This window comes from Dendrobates tinctorius, unplaced genomic scaffold (assembly GCF_039654945.1).
Source record: "Dendrobates tinctorius isolate UK_male_01 unplaced genomic scaffold, ASM3965494v1 ptg000281l, whole genome shotgun sequence".
NCBI classification, from domain to species: domain Eukaryota; kingdom Metazoa; phylum Chordata; class Amphibia; order Anura; family Dendrobatidae; genus Dendrobates; species Dendrobates tinctorius.
Genome location: NW_027361948.1, coordinates 2674685 through 2694457, shown reverse-complemented (window position 1 = coordinate 2694457; position 19773 = coordinate 2674685). Strand labels below are relative to the sequence as shown.

Below are 19773 nucleotides of genomic sequence, written 5' to 3'. Positions count from 1 at the left end.
GAGATATCGCTAGCAATATTACTATAACTTGTGACGTAGCAGCGATATTGCTAGCGACATCGCTGTGTCTGATACTTACCAACAACCCGCTCCCCGCTGGTTATCGCTGATCGCGTAAGGACAGGCTGGACTGTTTCTCGTCGTCAGCTTCCTGCGGCGCTTCCTGCTGTGACGACGAGCGACGTGTGGACGCGGACGGGAGGACGCAGGATCGCCTGGTGTGACAGGTAAGTAGCGACCCCCGACCCCTGCTATGTCGCTGGTGAGATCTGCCTGTGTGGCAGCTCACTAGCGACCACTTAGCGATGTACCAGCGATCCTGACATCGTCATATCGCTGGTCGGGATCACAGGTGCATCGCTAAGTGTGACAGTACCTTTACCTGACGAAGATATAGAGCGTATATATCAACAGTCATGGCTATATATATATATTTATATATATATATATAAATAGTATATTTCATAGTGTATGTCAATTATTTATTTTTTGTATATCTGCTTCATTTATCTTACTAAGCTAAGAAGCAATAAACTGATAGTATCAGTATCAATAATGCAATCCATTATTGGTGGTTTTATACATATGTATTATTGCACACACTGATGTATGTTCTTTCCATTATTTCTAGAATTGTGTGTGAAATGGGTAGTGCCCAGCAAAGCCAGCATGCAGGATTCGTAGATGTCTGTGTGGGAGAGTGCAGAGATGGGTTTATGGTGAAATCCTCATTGCTGTACTACTTTGTGGTAAGTTAAAATGTATACATTCCAACATACTGTAAGTGCTGCTTATAGCATTAATGTATATTGCCTACTATTAAAAAGTAATATTTGAGATTTTTTTAAGATATAAAATGGTATAATAACTACAAGTCTATAGTGTGTGAATGACAAGTTTTAAAAAATTGTCACAGGTTGCGAATACTTTGACATATCTACTGCCAGATCTTACAAAGCCTACAAAGCCACCAGGCCGAAGTAACCAAAATCTTATGACATGAAATCAAATATATTTATTATACATTCAGGGGCATATAAAATTATGGGCACCCCTAGTCAAAATTACTGTTATTGTGAATGGTTAAGCAAGTTGAAGCAAGTATCAAAAGAAAATGTCATCTATTTATTACCATTGTCAAATTAGATCCACGATGGATTTTATTTTTTCATGTAAAGATTTTTTAAAGTTGATCTGTCAGCAGGTTTTTGCTATTTAATCTTAAGGCAGCTGATGCACAGATTTCAGAGATGAGTTTCTTATCAGAGTTTGTGCTGTTGTTTCCATACAATTAATGTGTTATCGCCAGAGTATGATGCTTGCCCAGAATAGCTCCCTAGTGCCAAATGGTCCAACCACGCCCCCTCCTCTGATAAGCAGGTCACTGTCAATAGACAATGGACATAGAGTGCTGTGGTGTGGGTAGGGTTAAGGTACCGTCACATTTAGCGATGCACCAGCGATCCCGACAACGATACGACCCGGTCAGGATCGCTGGTGCATCGCTAAGTGGTCGCTAGTGAGCTGCCACACAGGCAGATCTCATCAGCAACATAGCAGCGGTCGGCAGTCGTTACTTACCTGTCAAACGCGGCGATGAAGACGTCCTCCCGCCCGCGTCCACGCGTCGCTCATCGGCGCCAGCAGGAAGCCCAGCAGGAAGCAGCCGACGAGAAATCGCCCAGGACGTTCTCACGCGATCAGCGATAACCAGTGGGGGAGCCGGTCAGAGGTAAGTATCACACATAGCGATATCGCTAGCAATATCGCTGCTGCGTCACAAAATTGGTGACGCTTTAGCGATATTGCTAGCGATCTCGCTTAGTGTGAAGGGGCCTTTAGCCTTCTGAGCTCTGCTGCATCTAAAAACTCTGAATGTGTACAATATGTGCACCCAGTAAATTAAGTGATATATACTTGGAATCGGGGTCTCTTTCTCTACATTATGTTGCTCTTAGATTAGGTTGCAAAAAGCTGCTGATAGATTCCTTTTAATGCTACTAGGATTTATTTTCTCAGTCATCTAAATAGCTACCTGTATTCCATTGAATCCAAGTTTGACATGATACCATTACTTTTTATACCTTCTTATACCACATTTTAGTCTTTTTATCTTTTGGCAGCCATGTTGATTTAATAAAGACTTGTATCCTGATATTTAAAGAGAGCCTGAGACGAGAATAATTTTGCTCAAACCACTGGCAGCACAAATCAGAGCTTGACTGCACAATTATAACCAGTAGGGATGAGCGAGTATTCTCGTTACTCGAGGTTTCCCATGCGTGCTTGGGTGATCTCCGAGTATTTCGATGTGCTCAAATATTTAGTTTTTGTCACGGTAGCTGCATGATTTGCAGCTGCTAGACAGCCTGAATACATGTGGGGATTTCCTAACAAACAGGCAACCCCCACATGTATTCAGGCTGTCTAGCAGCCGCAAATCATGCAGCTACGGCGATAGAAACTAAATCTCCGAGCACATCCAAATACTTGGAGAACACCTGAGCATGCTTGGGAAACCTCGAGTAACGAGTATACTCGCTCATCACTAATAGCCAGGTATATCCTTCTCTGAAACACTGCAATGTTTAAGTTTTTTTAGTGGAGTTGTACTTTAATACATAAATATAAAACAACTTTTGATGGTAATATTTGTAGCGGATGGTCATGCATAGAGATGGAAGTAAGCCATCACTTAAAAAGGTTTCTACAGTCAGCTTCCATGTGCTGCTCATACTCAGATATTAGTTGATACAGATCTTAGGTCAGCTAACGCCAGGAAATCTCCAGACTCGTGTACTGTACAGATCAATAATTCAGCATTCAATAGCTGTTGTGCTGCAATGCTTATGGAATGAAAGACCGGAGACATCTCAACGAAAGCTACGAAATAAATGTACGGACCATTATCTGACAACCACACAGGTCTCTGCGGTGTCAGCAGTGTTAAACATGTTGACGGTGTGGATTTGCATGCCTGGCTTTTCTATATCTGATGCGTATGTGAAACATACTGAATGGAAGACTGATTTTTTTAATGCAACTTTATAGTTCATCACATCTATTGTTGCAACAACTTAATCCGGAAGTGTTTTTAAGTGTTCATTAACACCAAATTGCATTGAAATGCCTGTGGGAAAAGCATGTGAGATCTGCACAAGCGTCTAATGAGTTTGTAATGATGGAGCGTTTGAAGTGAAGTGTTACTGAAAATTGACTGCATTGCAGTCTTTCCTTAATTATTTCATCTGAAAAGGGCACATTAGGAAAGAGAGCTTATCTCTATGAGAATTTGCCTCTGCCTCTTCATGGTGATGGGTAATGCAACTTGATTTCAGTAATTCGTTTCCTTATGAATAGCACTAAGCAGGAGCCGGATTGGCACCCAATGCACCCGCTGAGAGCAGCAATGTTTCTTTAGAGTTCACAATGGATGTTAACTCTAGCAGTGCCAACGTATAACCCTCCGAGTAAGGGGTTCGCTTACACTGCCATATAACATAGCCTTGTGATATGCAATGTTTTCTTGGACACCACCCAGCCCAATGTTATACTATGAGGCAGTGCAATTATTTGATTGTACCGATTCGACATGAGAAAACAATCATAGCATGCTGCAGGTGCATCCAAGAATAGTATCACACTCACCTATACGAGTTCATGTCATCCTAGTGCAGTCGATTGATTCCACGGAGCTCAGCAATGGAGGAAATGGAGACATTCCTTTCTAGGTCTCCTCCGCGCCTGTGCTGTGATTCTCTCATGCATGAAAATCGGGGCACAGAACACTGACACTTGGCTCAAACTCCGTCATAGTTTGAGCCGAGTGTCATTTGCGTACTCGGCCCAATATCTTATATGATCCCAGTATATACTGACCTCGGTGTCTTTACCTCCACTTTTCGTTCTTTGTGTATTGTGATGTTCAGCATGAGCTTGTGTTAACAGTGACTGCAGTTGAACTCTTGAAGATTTTAACTTCAGACCACTGTGTTCTAAGAATAGAAAGGAATGGTGCAAGATGACAAACCCTTCTGAAATTATGACGAATGCCCCGGCGTGAGGCACGCACTCAGCAAACTTGTATTGTTTTCCAAAATCCAGTTGTAGGTATAGCATTCTATGATGTCATGTTGTTGCTCGAAAACAGAAAGAGAAAAAAGATCCAACGCATTTTGGAAAACATATTTTCGCTCTTCTGGCATCTTAATGATTTGTATATGGTCTCTGATTTATAGTGATACTGGGTATGCGTAAGGTGGACCTGAGTATGGTGCTTTTCTTCTCTTGCCATTAAACTTACCATAGATTATAGTCTGTGATTGATTCTCAGCCATCTATGTTTTTAACATGATCCAATAAAGCATTCACATTTTCTATGGAAGACTGCTGGCTCTTATGCGGACCCTTTATATTGGATATGATTGCTTTATAATCTGGACCTCTATATATACAATAAAAATACCTTTTAGAAAGCAAACAGCTCTATCTCTTTATTCAAACCTCTTGGTGCCAGTGTACCAAATTCGGAAATCCATCACCTCTCAATTTGTGACTTTGATTGATTTAATTTCCACCTCTCTAGTGGGTTTTCATGGCCATTAAATGCCAATATCTGATCACAACACTAATATTAGAATTGTGTCCAGGTATTGACATTTAATGGTTATTAAAACCCATTGGAGAGGTGGGGATTATATCAAATGTCATACATTGAGAGCCGATGCAATTTTGATTTGGACACACTGGCACCAAGAGGTTTGAATAACCACATCCATTATTTTCATAAATAGAATACCGAACATTAGTAACCCTGAGAAAGGAAAATGTGTTTTCTGGAATGTGTAGGATCATTTTCAATCTGTGTCCTTATCCTTACTAGCATGTGACATCAAGCAATGACTTTGGAACACAATGCAAGTTTGCTGTGTGATTGCCACCGGCCATGGCGCTCCTCATAAATTTAGAAGGACTTGCAATCTTGTATCATTCCCTTTCCATTCTTAAAACACAGTGGTCTGAAGTTAATCTGTTCAATTGTTCAACTGGAGTTAGTGTTAACACAAGCTTATACTGGACATCGTGATACACAAAGAATAAAAAGTTGAGGCAATTACACTTATGTTAGTACATACATGGCTCACCACTAGCGTTACACTATAATTGTAGCTTTTGCATTACTAGTACCTTAAACATACCTGTAGCTATCTATATTGGATGTGAAAGAAATGTAGAATTTGATCCTTATGCGCCAATAGTCTTTGTATTTGTGAATATTAGGTAGGAGCACTAAGTGAGAACTTTAAACAGTAAGCACATATTACAATGGTCTACTCAAAAGCATCGACCGAACCCATATTTCCTGCCAGGGAGTGAACCCGGATTCATGGCTACAAAGAATACATTTCCCCTCCAACATCCAATCCTCTGGATTGCACTGGTGATCCAACAAAAAGTTGATATTACACTTTGTTATACACTCCTCAAAATTGAAATTGCAATACCAATATAAAAAATCCTGGAAATATGGAAATCACAGGATCTATAAACATATGATCAGTAAGGTTAATATTAATGGTTGTCTGAGCCACGTTCTAACACAATGAATGCACTTGAATATTAAGATCATCAAGATACACTTCAGATGTCAATGTTTGCAATTGTAAACCATTGATGTACTCGATGTGCTCGATGGGAGACAAGTTGAGTGATGTTGCAGGCAATGGTAGCAAAATTTGGACCACATGGACTGTTTTCAGCAGAGCTCACAGTGGCACGAGCAACATGTGGCTTGGCATTTTAATGTTGAAAAATGTATCTTGGAACACTTTGGGGGAAATGACTGTATTCTGGTTTTGGGACCTAATCAATATAATCCTGAGATGTTAGTGTACTCAGAATAAAGAATAAAGTGCTCCTACTTACATACATTAGGCCACACCAATCCATAAACCAGTGAGTAGGACCATTGTGACATTTCTTTGTGAAGGCCTCTTCACAGAATCGCCCACGTAGTCTCCAGATCACTCTTCAGTTATTATTGAGTTAAAGACAAAAGCTGGACTCAACACTGAAAACAAAAGACATTCATACCAGCCACCATTGCTTTATGCTAGTCTTTGATCTCCACCTGGAGACCATGTGTGCAACGTCACGAGGAGGCTTTCATGAGGGACCATCACACCAGTCCTACTCCTGGGATTATAGTGTGGTGTAACATAATTTATGGCGGCCAGATGCCTCCAGTCTTCATTCCAGGTACACTAACAGCTCAGCATTACATTTGTTTTTATTTTCTTCATAATTTGCATATTACTAACTTGCCCATTGGTCTTGTGACTTTCATAATTTTACAAATCTTTCAATGTGGAAAAGTTTGGTTGTTGATCAGGAGCAGCAAGCCTTCTTTTTTGCATTAGAGTTGAGCGAAACGGGTCGGTCAAATTCAAAAGTCACCGACTTTAGCTAAAGTCGGGTTTCGCCGATCGAAACCCGACCATAGCATGAGGTCGGCCATGAGGTCGCTGACGCGCGCCAAAGACGCATTTCAAATAATGCTTCCAGTGCCTTTTCTCAGCCAATGATGGAGGATGCACACTGTGGGCAACGCGATGACATGGGCAGCGGCCACCACCATCTTAGAGAAGGGCATTGAAGTGATTGGCTGGCTTTGTGTGGCGTCACAGTGGCTATAAAAGGCCGTGACTGCCGACCGCCATCTTACTTCTGCCGATCTTAGAATAGGGAGAGGTGCTTCTGCTGATTCTGAATAGGGAGAGCGTTAGGCAGGGAAGAAAAAAAAATAGCTTCTGCTGATAGCGCTTTTCACTGCACAGTTAGTGTGCAGTGAAAGGGGAGGATTTTTGTTGTGTGCAGCAGCGCTGGTGGTGATTAGGCTGCCTTTTAAGGCTACCTGATAGCTGCATTGTTGTGTGCACACTGCTGTTCAAACTGCTTTTTTCAAAGCACTCCAACTCTTATTATTTTGTTCTGGTCAGTTACCAAGCATTCATTTTTTCACACACCATATAGCGGTGTACGCTCCTCACACACTACCGTGTACTGGCTGGAAAAACAAACTGAGGAGATTTTCCATTTTTCCAGACCTACACTGTATAGAGATGTCCGCTTTTCAAACAGTTTCGTATATCTGCTGTTTGATACAGTCAAAACTATACAGAGACAGCGTGTGTCTCTCCATATAAAAATAGACGGAGATTTACAATTTTCCATACAGACACCATAACACCATATAGAGCTGTCCGATTCTCAAACAGTATTGTATATCTGCCGTTCGCATTACGGTCACATCTATACAGAGTCAGCGTGTGTTTGTGACACTCCATAAATAAATATACGGACATTTCCATTTCTCCATACACCATATTGAGCTGTCTGATTCTCAAACAGTATTGTATATCTGCTGTTCTCATTACAGTCACATCTATACAGAGTCAGCGTGTGTGTGTGATACTCCCTATATACATATACGGACATTTCCATTTCTCCATACACCATATTGAGCTGTCTGATTCTCAAACAGTATTGTATATCTGCTGTTCTCATTACAGTCACATCTATACAGAGTCAGCGTGTGTGTGTGATACTCCCTATATACATATACGGACATTTCCATTTCTCCATACACCATATTGAGCTGTCCGATTCTCAAACAGTATTATATATCTGCTGTTCGCATTACAGTCACATCTATACAGAGTCAGCTTGTGTGTGTGATACTCCCTATATACATATACGGACATTTCCATTTCTCCATACACCAAATTGAGCTGTCCGATTCTCAAACAGTATTGTATATCTGCTGTTCGCATTACAGTCACATCTATACAGAGTCAGTGTGTGTGTGTGACACTCCATAAATACATATACAGACATTTCCATTTCTCCATACACCATATTGAGCTGTCCGATTCTCAAACAGTATTGTATATCTGCTGTTCGCATTACAGTCACATCTATACAGAGTCAGTGTGTGTGTGTGACACTCCATAAATACATATACAGACATTTCCATTTCTCCATACACCATATAGAGCTGTCCGATTCTCAAACAGTATTGTATATCTGCCGTTCGCATTACGGTCACATCTATACAGAGTCAGCGTGTGTTTGTGACACTCCATAAATAAATATACGGACATTTCCATTTCTCCATACACCATATTGAGCTGTCTGATTCTCAAACAGTATTGTATATCTGCTGTTCTCATTACAGTCACATCTATACAGAGTCAGCGTGTGTGTGTGATACTCCCTATATACATATACGGACATTTCCATTTCTCCATACACCATATTGAGCTGTCTGATTCTCAAACAGTATTGTATATCTGCTGTTCTCATTACAGTCACATCTATACAGAGTCAGCGTGTGTGTGTGATACTCCCTATATACATATACGGACATTTCCATTTCTCCATACACCATATTGAGCTGTCCGATTCTCAAACAGTATTATATATCTGCTGTTCGCATTACAGTCACATCTATACAGAGTCAGCGTGTGTGTGTGATACTCCCTATATACATATACGGACATTTCCATTTCTCCATACACCAAATTGAGCTGTCCGATTCTCAAACAGTATTGTATATCTGCTGTTCGCATTACAGTCACATCTATACAGAGTCAGTGTGTGTGTGTGACACTCCATAAATACATATACAGACATTTCCATTTCTCCATACACCATATAGAGCTGTCCGATTCTCAAACAGTATTGTATATCTGCTGTTCGCATTACAGTCACATCTATACAGAGTCAGTGTGTGTGTGTGACACTCCATAAATACATATACAGACATTTCCATTTCTCCATACACCATATTGAGCTGTCCGATTCTCAAACAGTATTGTATATCTGCTGTTCGCATTACGGTCACATCTATACAGAGTCAGCGTGTGTGTGTGATACTCCCTATATACATATACGGACATTTCCATTTCTCCATACACCATATTGAGCTGTCTGATTCTCAAACAGTATTGTATATCTGCTGTTCTCATTACAGTCACATCTATACAGAGTCAGCGTGTGTGTGTGATACTCCCTATATACATATACGGACATTTCCATTTCTCCATACACCATATTGAGCTGTCTGATTCTCAAACAGTATTGTATATCTGCTGTTCTCATTACAGTCACATCTATACAGAGTCAGCGTGTGTGTGTGATACTCCCTATATACATATACGGACATTTCCATTTCTCCATACACCATATTGAGCTGTCCGATTCTCAAACAGTATTATATATCTGCTGTTCGCATTACAGTCACATCTATACAGAGTCAGCGTGTGTGTGTGATACTCCCTATATACATATACGGACATTTCCATTTCTCCATACACCAAATTGAGCTGTCCGATTCTCAAACAGTATTGTATATCTGCTGTTCGCATTACAGTCACATCTATACAGAGTCAGTGTGTGTGTGTGACACTCCATAAATACATATACAGACATTTCCATTTCTCCATACACCATATAGAGCTGTCCGATTCTCAAACAGTATTGTATATCTGCCGTTCGCATTACGGTCACATCTATACAGAGTCAGCGTGTGTTTGTGACACTCCATAAATAAATATACGGACATTTCCATTTCTCCATACACCATATTGAGCTGTCTGATTCTCAAACAGTATTGTATATCTGCTGTTCTCATTACAGTCACATCTATACAGAGTCAGCGTGTGTGTGTGATACTCCCTATATACATATACGGACATTTCCATTTCTCCATACACCATATTGAGCTGTCTGATTCTCAAACAGTATTGTATATCTGCTGTTCTCATTACAGTCACATCTATACAGAGTCAGCGTGTGTGTGTGATACTCCCTATATACATATACGGACATTTCCATTTCTCCATACACCATATTGAGCTGTCCGATTCTCAAACAGTATTATATATCTGCTGTTCGCATTACAGTCACATCTATACAGAGTCAGCGTGTGTGTGTGATACTCCCTATATACATATACGGACATTTCCATTTCTCCATACACCAAATTGAGCTGTCCGATTCTCAAACAGTATTGTATATCTGCTGTTCGCATTACAGTCACATCTATACAGAGTCAGTGTGTGTGTGTGACACTCCATAAATACATATACAGACATTTCCATTTCTCCATACACCATATTGAGCTGTCCGATTCTCAAACAGTATTGTATATCTGCTGTTCGCATTACGGTCACATCTATACAGAGTCAGCGTGTGTGTGTGATACTCCCTATATACATATACGGACATTTCCATTTCTCCATACACCATATTGAGCTGTCTGATTCTCAAACAGTATTGTATATCTGCTGTTCTCATTACAGTCACATCTATACAGAGTCAGCGTGTGTGTGTGATACTCCCTATATACATATACGGACATTTCCATTTCTCCATACACCATATTGAGCTGTCTGATTCTCAAACAGTATTGTATATCTGCTGTTCTCATTACAGTCACATCTATACAGAGTCAGCGTGTGTGTGTGATACTCCCTATATACATATACGGACATTTCCATTTCTCCATACACCATATTGAGCTGTCCGATTCTCAAACAGTATTATATATCTGCTGTTCGCATTACAGTCACATCTATACAGAGTCAGCGTGTGTGTGTGATACTCCCTATATACATATACGGACATTTCCATTTCTCCATACACCAAATTGAGCTGTCCGATTCTCAAACAGTATTGTATATCTGCTGTTCGCATTACAGTCACATCTATACAGAGTCAGTGTGTGTGTGTGACACTCCATAAATACATATACAGACATTTCCATTTCTCCATACACCATATTGAGCTGTCCGATTCTCAAACAGTATTGTATATCTGCTGTTCGCATTACAGTCACATCTATACTGTGTCAGCGTGTGTGTGTGACACTCTGTAAATATATATACGGACATTTCCATTTCTCCATACCCCGTATTGAGCTGTCCGATTCTCAAACAGTATTGCATATCTGCTGTTCGCATTACAGTCACATCTATAGATAGTCAGCGTGTGTGTGTGACACTCCGTAAATACATATACGGAGATTGTTAGCTACACAAAAAATGTATACAGCTGTACACTTCTGATACAGTATCGTATATCTGCTTGTTGGATTACGGTCAAATACTTACTTGGAGAGCGTCTGTGACTAACAAAATATATACGTACAGTAGATTTAATTTTTTTAATACACCTTACACAGCTGGATGCTCCTCATACAGTACCATCTCTCTGCTGGTATTTTTGGTACATTTTCCCAAACATGAGGAAGTATGGTGGAAGAGGCCACGGACGTGGGTAGGGGGGCACGGCTGGTACTGATGGTGGTGGTGCATTGGCTGGTTCTGGCAAAAGCACAAGAGCAGCTAAGGCAGGAGGTGTTGAGCCTGCGTCATTGTCTGACCCAAGAAGGCCTGTAAGGTTGCCTTTTCTTGGAGTAGGAAAACCGCTTTTAAAGCTGGAGCATCAGGAACATTGCCGAAACAGCCACCAGCACTATTGCCTCCTCTTCTGAACGTTCGAAACCTGCAAGCACGGAGTAGTCAGTGCAGGGTTCTGGTCAGGAAAACACCTTTCCTTGTGTCCTTCACCCCCACCAAAAGTTAAGGATGCGGCAGCCCACACTTCAGATTACTCCATGGAGCATTTTCCACATACCATGCCTGGGTTCATTAAAAATGGGGCCCATCATATACTGAAGCATTCTAAATGGGACAGATCAGACACTGGAGCAGCATCTATGGGGCACATTATACACTCGAGCATTAGAAATGGAGCCCATTATATATGGTTCATTATTTGGGCCCATAAGACACTGGAGCATCATCCATGCGGCCCATCATATACTGGAGCATTCTAAATGGGGCAGATCGGACACTGGAGCAGCATCTATGGGGCACATTATACACTGGAGCATTAGAAATGGAGCCCATTATATATGGAGCATTATTAGGGCCCATCATACACTGGAGCATCATCCATGAGGCCCATCATATACTGGAGCATTCTAAATGGGGGACATCAGACACTGGAGCAGCATTTATGGGGCCCATTATACACTGGAGCATTCGAAATCGAGTCCATTATATATGGAGCATTATTAGGGCCCATCATACACTGGAGCATCATCCATGAGGCCCATCATATACTAGAGCATTCCAAATGGGGGACATCAGACACTGGAGCAGCATTTATGTGTCCCATTATACACTGGAACATTAAAAATGGTGCCCTTTATATATGGAGCATTATTAGGACCCATCATACAATGGAGCATCATCCATGAGGCCCATCATATACTGGAGCATTCCAAATGGGGGGGACATCAGACACTGGAGCAGCATTTACGGGGCCCTTTATACACTGGAGCATTAGAAATGGAGCCCATTATATATGGAGCATTATTAGGGCCCATCATACACTGGAGCATCATCCATGAGGCCCATCATATACTGGAGCATTCCAAATGGGGGACATCAGACACTGGAGCAGCATTTACAGGGCCCATTATACACTAGAGCATTAGAAATGGAGCCCATTATATATGGACCATTATTATGGCTCATCACACATTGGAGCATCATCCATGAGGCCCATCATATACTGGAGCATTCCAAATGGGGGACATCAGACACTGGAGCAGCATTTATGGGGCACATTATACACTGGAGCATTAGAAATGGAGCCCATTATATATGGAGCATTATTTGGGCCCATAAGACACTGGAGCATCATCCATGGGGCCCATCATATACTGGAGCATTCTAAATGGGGCAGATCAGACACTGGAGCAGCATCTATGGGGCACATTATACACTGGAGCATTAGAAATGGTGCCCATTATATATGGAGCATTATTAGGGCCCATAAGACACTGGAGCATCATCCATGAGGCCATCATATACTGGAGCATTTCAAATGGGGGACATCAGACGCAGTAGCAGCATTTACGGGGCCCATTATACACTGGAGCATTAGAAATGGAGCCCATTATATATGGAGCATTATTAGGGTCCATCATACACTGGCGCATCATCCATGGGGCCCATCATATACTGGAGTATTCTAAATGGGGCAGATCAGACACTGGAGCAGCATCTATGGGGCACATTATACACTGGAGCATTAGAAATGGAGCCCATTATATATGGAGCATTATTTGGGCCTTAACACACTGGAGCATCATCCATGGGGACCATCATATACTGTAGCGTTATGTGGAGCTCATCATATACTGTATGGAACATTATATGTGACCAATTATTCTGTATGGAGAAATATATGGGGCTCATTATTCTGTATGGCGCACAATGTGGTGGCCATACTGTATGGAGTAATATACTGTCCTTTTTTTGAGCTATTGTACAATTTACAATAGATCAGTCATGTCATGTAAGCAGTGAAGTATTTGTCATTGTACTATACCTATATTTCTGTGCCGTGTTGGAGCATCATGAGTTGTGGTATGTGTTAAAGGGGCGCACTGACACTCTTTGGCCCAGGGCACACAAAAACCTTGAGCCAGCCCTACCCCCCACAACTTTAGCCAAATAGCCCCCAGTTTTCAATGTGTAACTATTATTATGAAGTAAATTAAGGTTGACAAGCTTCAGTAATAAGAATTGATGTTTTTGGCATTGAAATGGGCACTGTAGGTGTGTTTACTGTCCTCCACTCCCTGCCAACTTTGCTTCCCCATTGACTTGCATTGGGTTTCGTGTTTCAGTCAGCCTCCGACTTTTCCCTATAGTCGGCCGATTTCGTTCAACCCGACTTTTGCGAAAGTCGTGTTTCATGAAACCCGACTCGACCCTAAAAAAGGCAAAGTCACTCATCTCTACTTTACATTGTTGAGATGGGTTACTATGTAGTGATGTGTATTAAAGATCTGATTTTGGTCAGTGTGGACAGTGACATGTCTACTTTTAACAGTTGACATTTGAAAATAAATATTCCCTGTGATTCCATATTATCACTCTCGGAGGTATTCTCTTGTTTGCATGGATTAAACAATTATCCTTGATATCTCCCTCTCTGGTCATAATCCAAATAGTCCCTTAAATATTCATAAACATATGCTTGAATAATTTATATTTCTTTGTATCTAACCCTTCTACCTTCCAATTCAATGTTCAACCAATAACAAGCACTTACCATCTGGCTGTATGTAGTATATGCAATGTTTGTACCCAGTGGAGTAAGTGCTTGTATTGTTCTGCTTTTTGAGTAATGTTTGCCTTCAAATGCTCTGGTACTAACCCCAGGCTCTCTTAAAGAGATCTCCTGTATGGAAGTTAGGGCAAATCACTCAGCGCTCTGATTCTGACCCCAGTATTCTATTAAAGGGATCATTGGTATGCAAGTCAGGGCAAATCTACTCAGTGCTCTGGTTCTGATCCCAGGCTCTCTTAAAGGGATCCCTGGTATGGAAATTAGGGCAATTCCACTCATCCCTCTGGTTTTGACCACAGTCTCTCTTAAAGGGATCCCCGGTATGGAAGTGAGGGCAAATCCACTCTGTGCTCTGATTCTGACCCCAGGCCCCTGTTAAAGGGATCCCCGGTATGGAAGTGAGTGCAAATCCACTCAGCACTTTGGTACTGACCCCAGGTCTCTCTTAATGGGATCTCTGGTATGGAAGTTAGGGTAAATCCTTCAGCGCTCTGATTATCATCCAAGGCTTCTATTAAAGGGATCATTGGTATGGAAGTCAGGGTAAATCCAATCAGTGCTCTGGTTCTGATGCCAGGCCTCTCTTAAAGGGATCCGCAGTATGGAAGTTAGGACCGTTCCACTCAGCGCTCTGGTTCTGACCCCAGGTTGACGGGATGATGTGGGATATTAGGGGTAGTAGTCCGGTGGCTCTGACGGGATGATGTGGGATATTAGTGGTAGTTGTCCGGTGGCTCTGGCTGACAGAATGATGTGGGATATTAGGGGTAGTAGTCCGGTGGCTTTGATGGGATGATGTGGGATATTAGGCATAGTAGTTTGGTGGCTCTGATGGGATGATGTGGGATATTAGTGGTAGTAGTCCGGTGGCTCTGGCTGATGTAGGATATAGTGGTAGTAGTCCTGTGGCTCTGGTTGATGGGACGATGTGGGATATTAGGGGTAGTAGTCCGGTAGCTCTGGCTGACAGGATGATGTGGCATTTTATAGTGAATGTGGGTATGCGGAGTAGGCGGGGCTATACACTCAGCTTTATATATATAGATATAATCATTATAATTTGTTATAACCATAGTTAGTTACTATGCCTGGGAAACGCCGGGCTCCTCAGCTAGTAAACTGAAAAGCAAAGTTCCAAACATCCTCAATCAAACAGAAAAAAGTGAATTAAATTATAGTCCTCCACGCTAAAGAATAGAAAACCATAAAACTACATATCGGGTTATGTAACCTGACCTTCATATTGTAGAAACAGTCCTGGTGTCCACTAATAAAGTACATACAGGCACTAAAGCTGGCGCTTACATTTATAGTTGAGCTGATATTTCCCAGATCAGATCGGTGTAACTCACAAAGTCACGGAGCACCGAGTTCAGCTTTCATATCGTAACTTACTCCATTGTTTTCGAATTTCCCGTCACTTCTGCCTAACTCATCACTTGAATGCAGATGTTCTCCTCTCCTGCGGTCCTAAGGAGTTTTTCCATTAAAATGCTAATCTAAGTGTACACTCTGCATTTTCATTTCTGAAACAGACGTTTTTATGGTTTATTTTTGTATCATTGTGATCTTCAGTATCAGATAGTAATCATATGTTACTGTGTTATAAATACAAAAATGAATCCCTTCGGGCTTATAGTTTTGCTGGTAGTGGCAAGGTTAAATCCACAACAGTGTTACACTAAGCTGCAAGCGGATTTGAGTTTTAGAAGATATCTGTTTGGGTTATTACTAGGACAACTTTGGGGCAATGGTTAACCAATTTTGTGAAATACTGTACTGCAGCAACATGAAGTTCTGTTCTCCGATACATCATAGGAATTACTTTAAATTATGCAGATGCATGAAAAACACAAAAACTTTGCGTTCTATCTGCACTTACATGACATCATTTTTGGTTTTTAGAATTTGGCATTGTCTAAATTGGAGCCTTTGCAAGGACCTGTCTCAGGAGGGACGCAAGTGACAATCACTGGAACCAACTTGAACGCAGGGAGCAGTGTGAAAGTGATGTTTGGGGAGCAACCATGTATTTTTGATCGGTATGTTAACTTTTTATTATACTGGTCATTTATTGAAAGAAAAATCACATTTTCGACTTTGGGTTTTGCCATTAGTTCTATTGTGTATTGTGGTGTTAAAAGTGATAGTTAAAAATGAAGTCCTTGATTCATCAAGACTGATGTTGTTCAGGGAGCATTGTTGAGTTGAGGAAGCATGCTGGAGTCAGATATGTCTGATTCATTAAGAGGCTTATGCTGTACCTGAAAAGTGTCATGCACATTTGCGTCCAGTCGGATTTGTGGCTTAAGACATACTGCAGCTCAACATGAATTTGCCAAGCGAGCATCACCAGGCCCTGTCACACCTCAGTCCTACCCCAGCTCCATCCATTTTGATGGAGCTTGCCGAAAAAAAGAAACACCAAAAGTTACACTTTTTTGTGCAACCTTTGAAAGCATTTTACATAATCATTTTGATGAATTTGGGCAGAAATGTGCTAGCCCTAAATATCCAAATTTCTTAAATAAACATATTTTTCAAATTTTTCATGAGAATATATTATGTAATAGAAATTACAGATAAGGAGCCTATCAGCAAATTTTAATATTTTTCTACCTACTGACTAGGTACAAAGATATATTTTCTTGCACTTAAGTTTAAACTCTAGGATGATGCAATATGACTTATACTTATATTTGTAGACATGCCATACTGAAAATGCTTTATTTGGAGGGAGATAGTGAACCCTAACCATCATGTGCCTTTTCAATTGCCATCTTAGAATTGTTGGACCATCATTAGATACGTTCTTCTCACTACCAGCATTATATGATCTAAATTCATTGACTTTCCCTCTGATGTATGAATTCAGAGCTACACACGTGCAAGAGTTCTTAGATATTGTAAGAAAAAGATCTCAGATTTTAATTTTTGTAATGAAAAAAGTCCAGTCCCATTAATATTTATATGAAGTTTAAATGAGAATTACAGTATATTTGAAAGGTCCTAACAATGACAAAATAATATCATTGTAATACAACTCCAATAATCTATATCATATTGTTGTAGTTTAATGTTCACTTCATACTGCAGATATTTGTTGATACTTTTCTTGAATTTATCATACTCTGTTTGATAAATTAATTTTTAATTTTTTAATTTTTGGTCTGACAGGAGAACACAGTCCGAAATCTTCTGTAACACCACAGCTTCTCTAAAAGGTTTGCAGAAAGTAGAAGTGACTGTTCAGATAGACAGGGCCAAGATCCATCAGGAATTGCAGTTTGAGTATGTGGAAGATCCTCGAATTGTGAAGGTCGAACCAGAGTGGAGTATTTTCAGGTACAGTAGCAGTTTTAGTAAACTATAAGGGGTCCTAGGCAAGACAAAAAGCACACGAAGCAGCGCTTATTATATCCAATTATGGAGGTCCTATAGAAAACCATAAATGATATATAGGAGTAAACCAAGCAGATAACAGGTCATATAATGATGAGATGTGATAAATGATTGTTTGACATTAACCGTAGTTGCCCCTTTACACATTAGTCTAAAATTGACTGAACTTCCAGATAATGACAAGATCGGGAAACAGTCTAATGTGTATAGGGCCTCCCTCCGACAAGCCAAATTTTCTCCCCCATCATCATCTGCTGGACTACCTACTGTATGGTCAATGTATTTGTTCTCTCCCAAAACAAGTCACTGCCAGAGGAATCTTGCAACATCTCCGTCATATAGAACACAGGAGCGCTCAGCCTATATGAATGCTTCCATGAGTGGGGGACCCCAGACATATAGCTATTGACCGACATCTATGTAATGTGTATGAGGCTCGTTAGCTCTGCTCCATCTACAAATTCACAACTATACAAATGATAACCATTCTTTCTAGAGATGAGAGAACTCGAACTGTAAAGTTCAGGATTTGTACCGGACACCTAGGGTCCTGTGCTGAACCCCGAATACGAAATTTTTCTGCAAGTCCATATTAGAGTTTGGGAGAGAGAGAGGTAGAGAAGGACTCCATTTACAGCACCAAAGTTCACGTCCCCATTAATGTCTATGGGATTCGGTTTCAATCTCAGGTAGAGTTCTGGTACACGAACCGAAGTTTGCACTAAAGTTTGCTCGAACCCGATAAACCCAAACAACCACTGATTCTCTCATCCTTAATTCTCTTTAAAAAAAAACCGAAGTATTATCAACCACAAACACTTTAGGAGCATTACATTGTCATATAGTGTTATAGTGTAGCATGTATTGGCTTACCTTAATGACTAATAATATAACATAAGCTCTAAATATAGAAGCCTTTGAAGCTGTAGGAAGCAAAGTATGAGAACAGATTATATTATGAAAACTCTATGATGTGTCAAACAGCCTTTTGCTTTGTACCTGCCACTTCTTTCCTTTACAAAGTCAAACACGCTAAAAGAAATATTTAGCATTGCATGCCAAACCCAAGATCTAAGCTGAGGAATATGTGACTTGGGTAAAACAACCGACATCTCTACAAATCCTTCCAATTAGTGCATCATACAGAAAGAATATCCAGCAATGTGTTTACATCCTTGTATTTAGAGGCTATAGGACGGTTTGCCAGATGGAGAGCCGGCATGCCTTAGTACAAGAAGCAGGACAGAAAATGCAGAATAAAGCCTGAGCATTAGTCAGTTAAAGACTAGACAGTGTGCTTCAGTGTGGGAAAGAAAACCATTGCTGGCTTATTATTGTACAATAACAGCTATGTATTTTACATCAGTCTTTAATATAAGCCATGCACGTGTTAAATTCATATGTAACAAAAGAGCAAACGAATGCACTGACTGCACATATGGGATTCAATGCCGCTGATAATGGTCACACCAGAGACAGACCTCAGGGGTAATATATGCTGTAAATCCCGTGAATTGAATTAATTGACTGAATTTATCCCTAACTCAAATCTCAATTAACCTCCAGTGCAACCCCGCTCCAAGCCTTCTTTCCTGGAAAACATCCATTTCTACGATCCGGGGAGAAAGATGGTAGACATTCTGCATTTAGTTAGGCCAGTAATCCCAGTTTTAGTGAGTATTTTATGCCATAAATACAGCTGATTTATGGAAATTAGTTACTAGTGGTGCAATTATGGCATAAAGTTTGGGCCTCCCTGCACAAATCTACACACCATGGTCTTGACTAATGTTGGAATATTGGTTGAATTTATAAGCCTGGAAGTTATGGAAGAAATTTTGGAAGGAATAACTTATCAGGAGATTATCACTACCAGACTAGCTGCACTCATGCCTCCTAGTCCAACCACACTGCCACCACTAATTAGCAGCTTACTGTCAATATACATTATACACAAAAAGCTGTCAATCAGTGGTCGGGGCTTATTAAATCACAACTGCTGAACCCAGTAAAGTAAGTGATATATCGCTTGAATCAGGGTCTCTTTCCCTACTATATGCTGCCCTCAGATGAGGTAGCAAAGACCTGGTGACACATTTTCTCTAAAGAGGTTGTCTAAGATGATAAAAATGGTTTCATTTCTTCCAGTGCTTCACT

At 40.7% G+C, this 19773-nt stretch overlaps 1 protein-coding gene across 1 annotated transcript in view; it reads left to right on the top strand.

Annotated features, from left to right (window-relative positions):
* PLXNA4 (plexin A4) overlaps positions 1-19773 on the top strand; it is a 1025959-nt gene that overhangs the window by 839482 nt on the left and 166704 nt on the right. The window contains exons 14-16 of the mRNA XM_073559904.1: positions 632-749; positions 16120-16256; positions 17392-17559. Of these exons, the coding sequence (XP_073416005.1) occupies positions 632-749; positions 16120-16256; positions 17392-17559 (423 nt within the window). The remainder of the gene's footprint in view (positions 1-631; positions 750-16119; positions 16257-17391; positions 17560-19773) is intronic.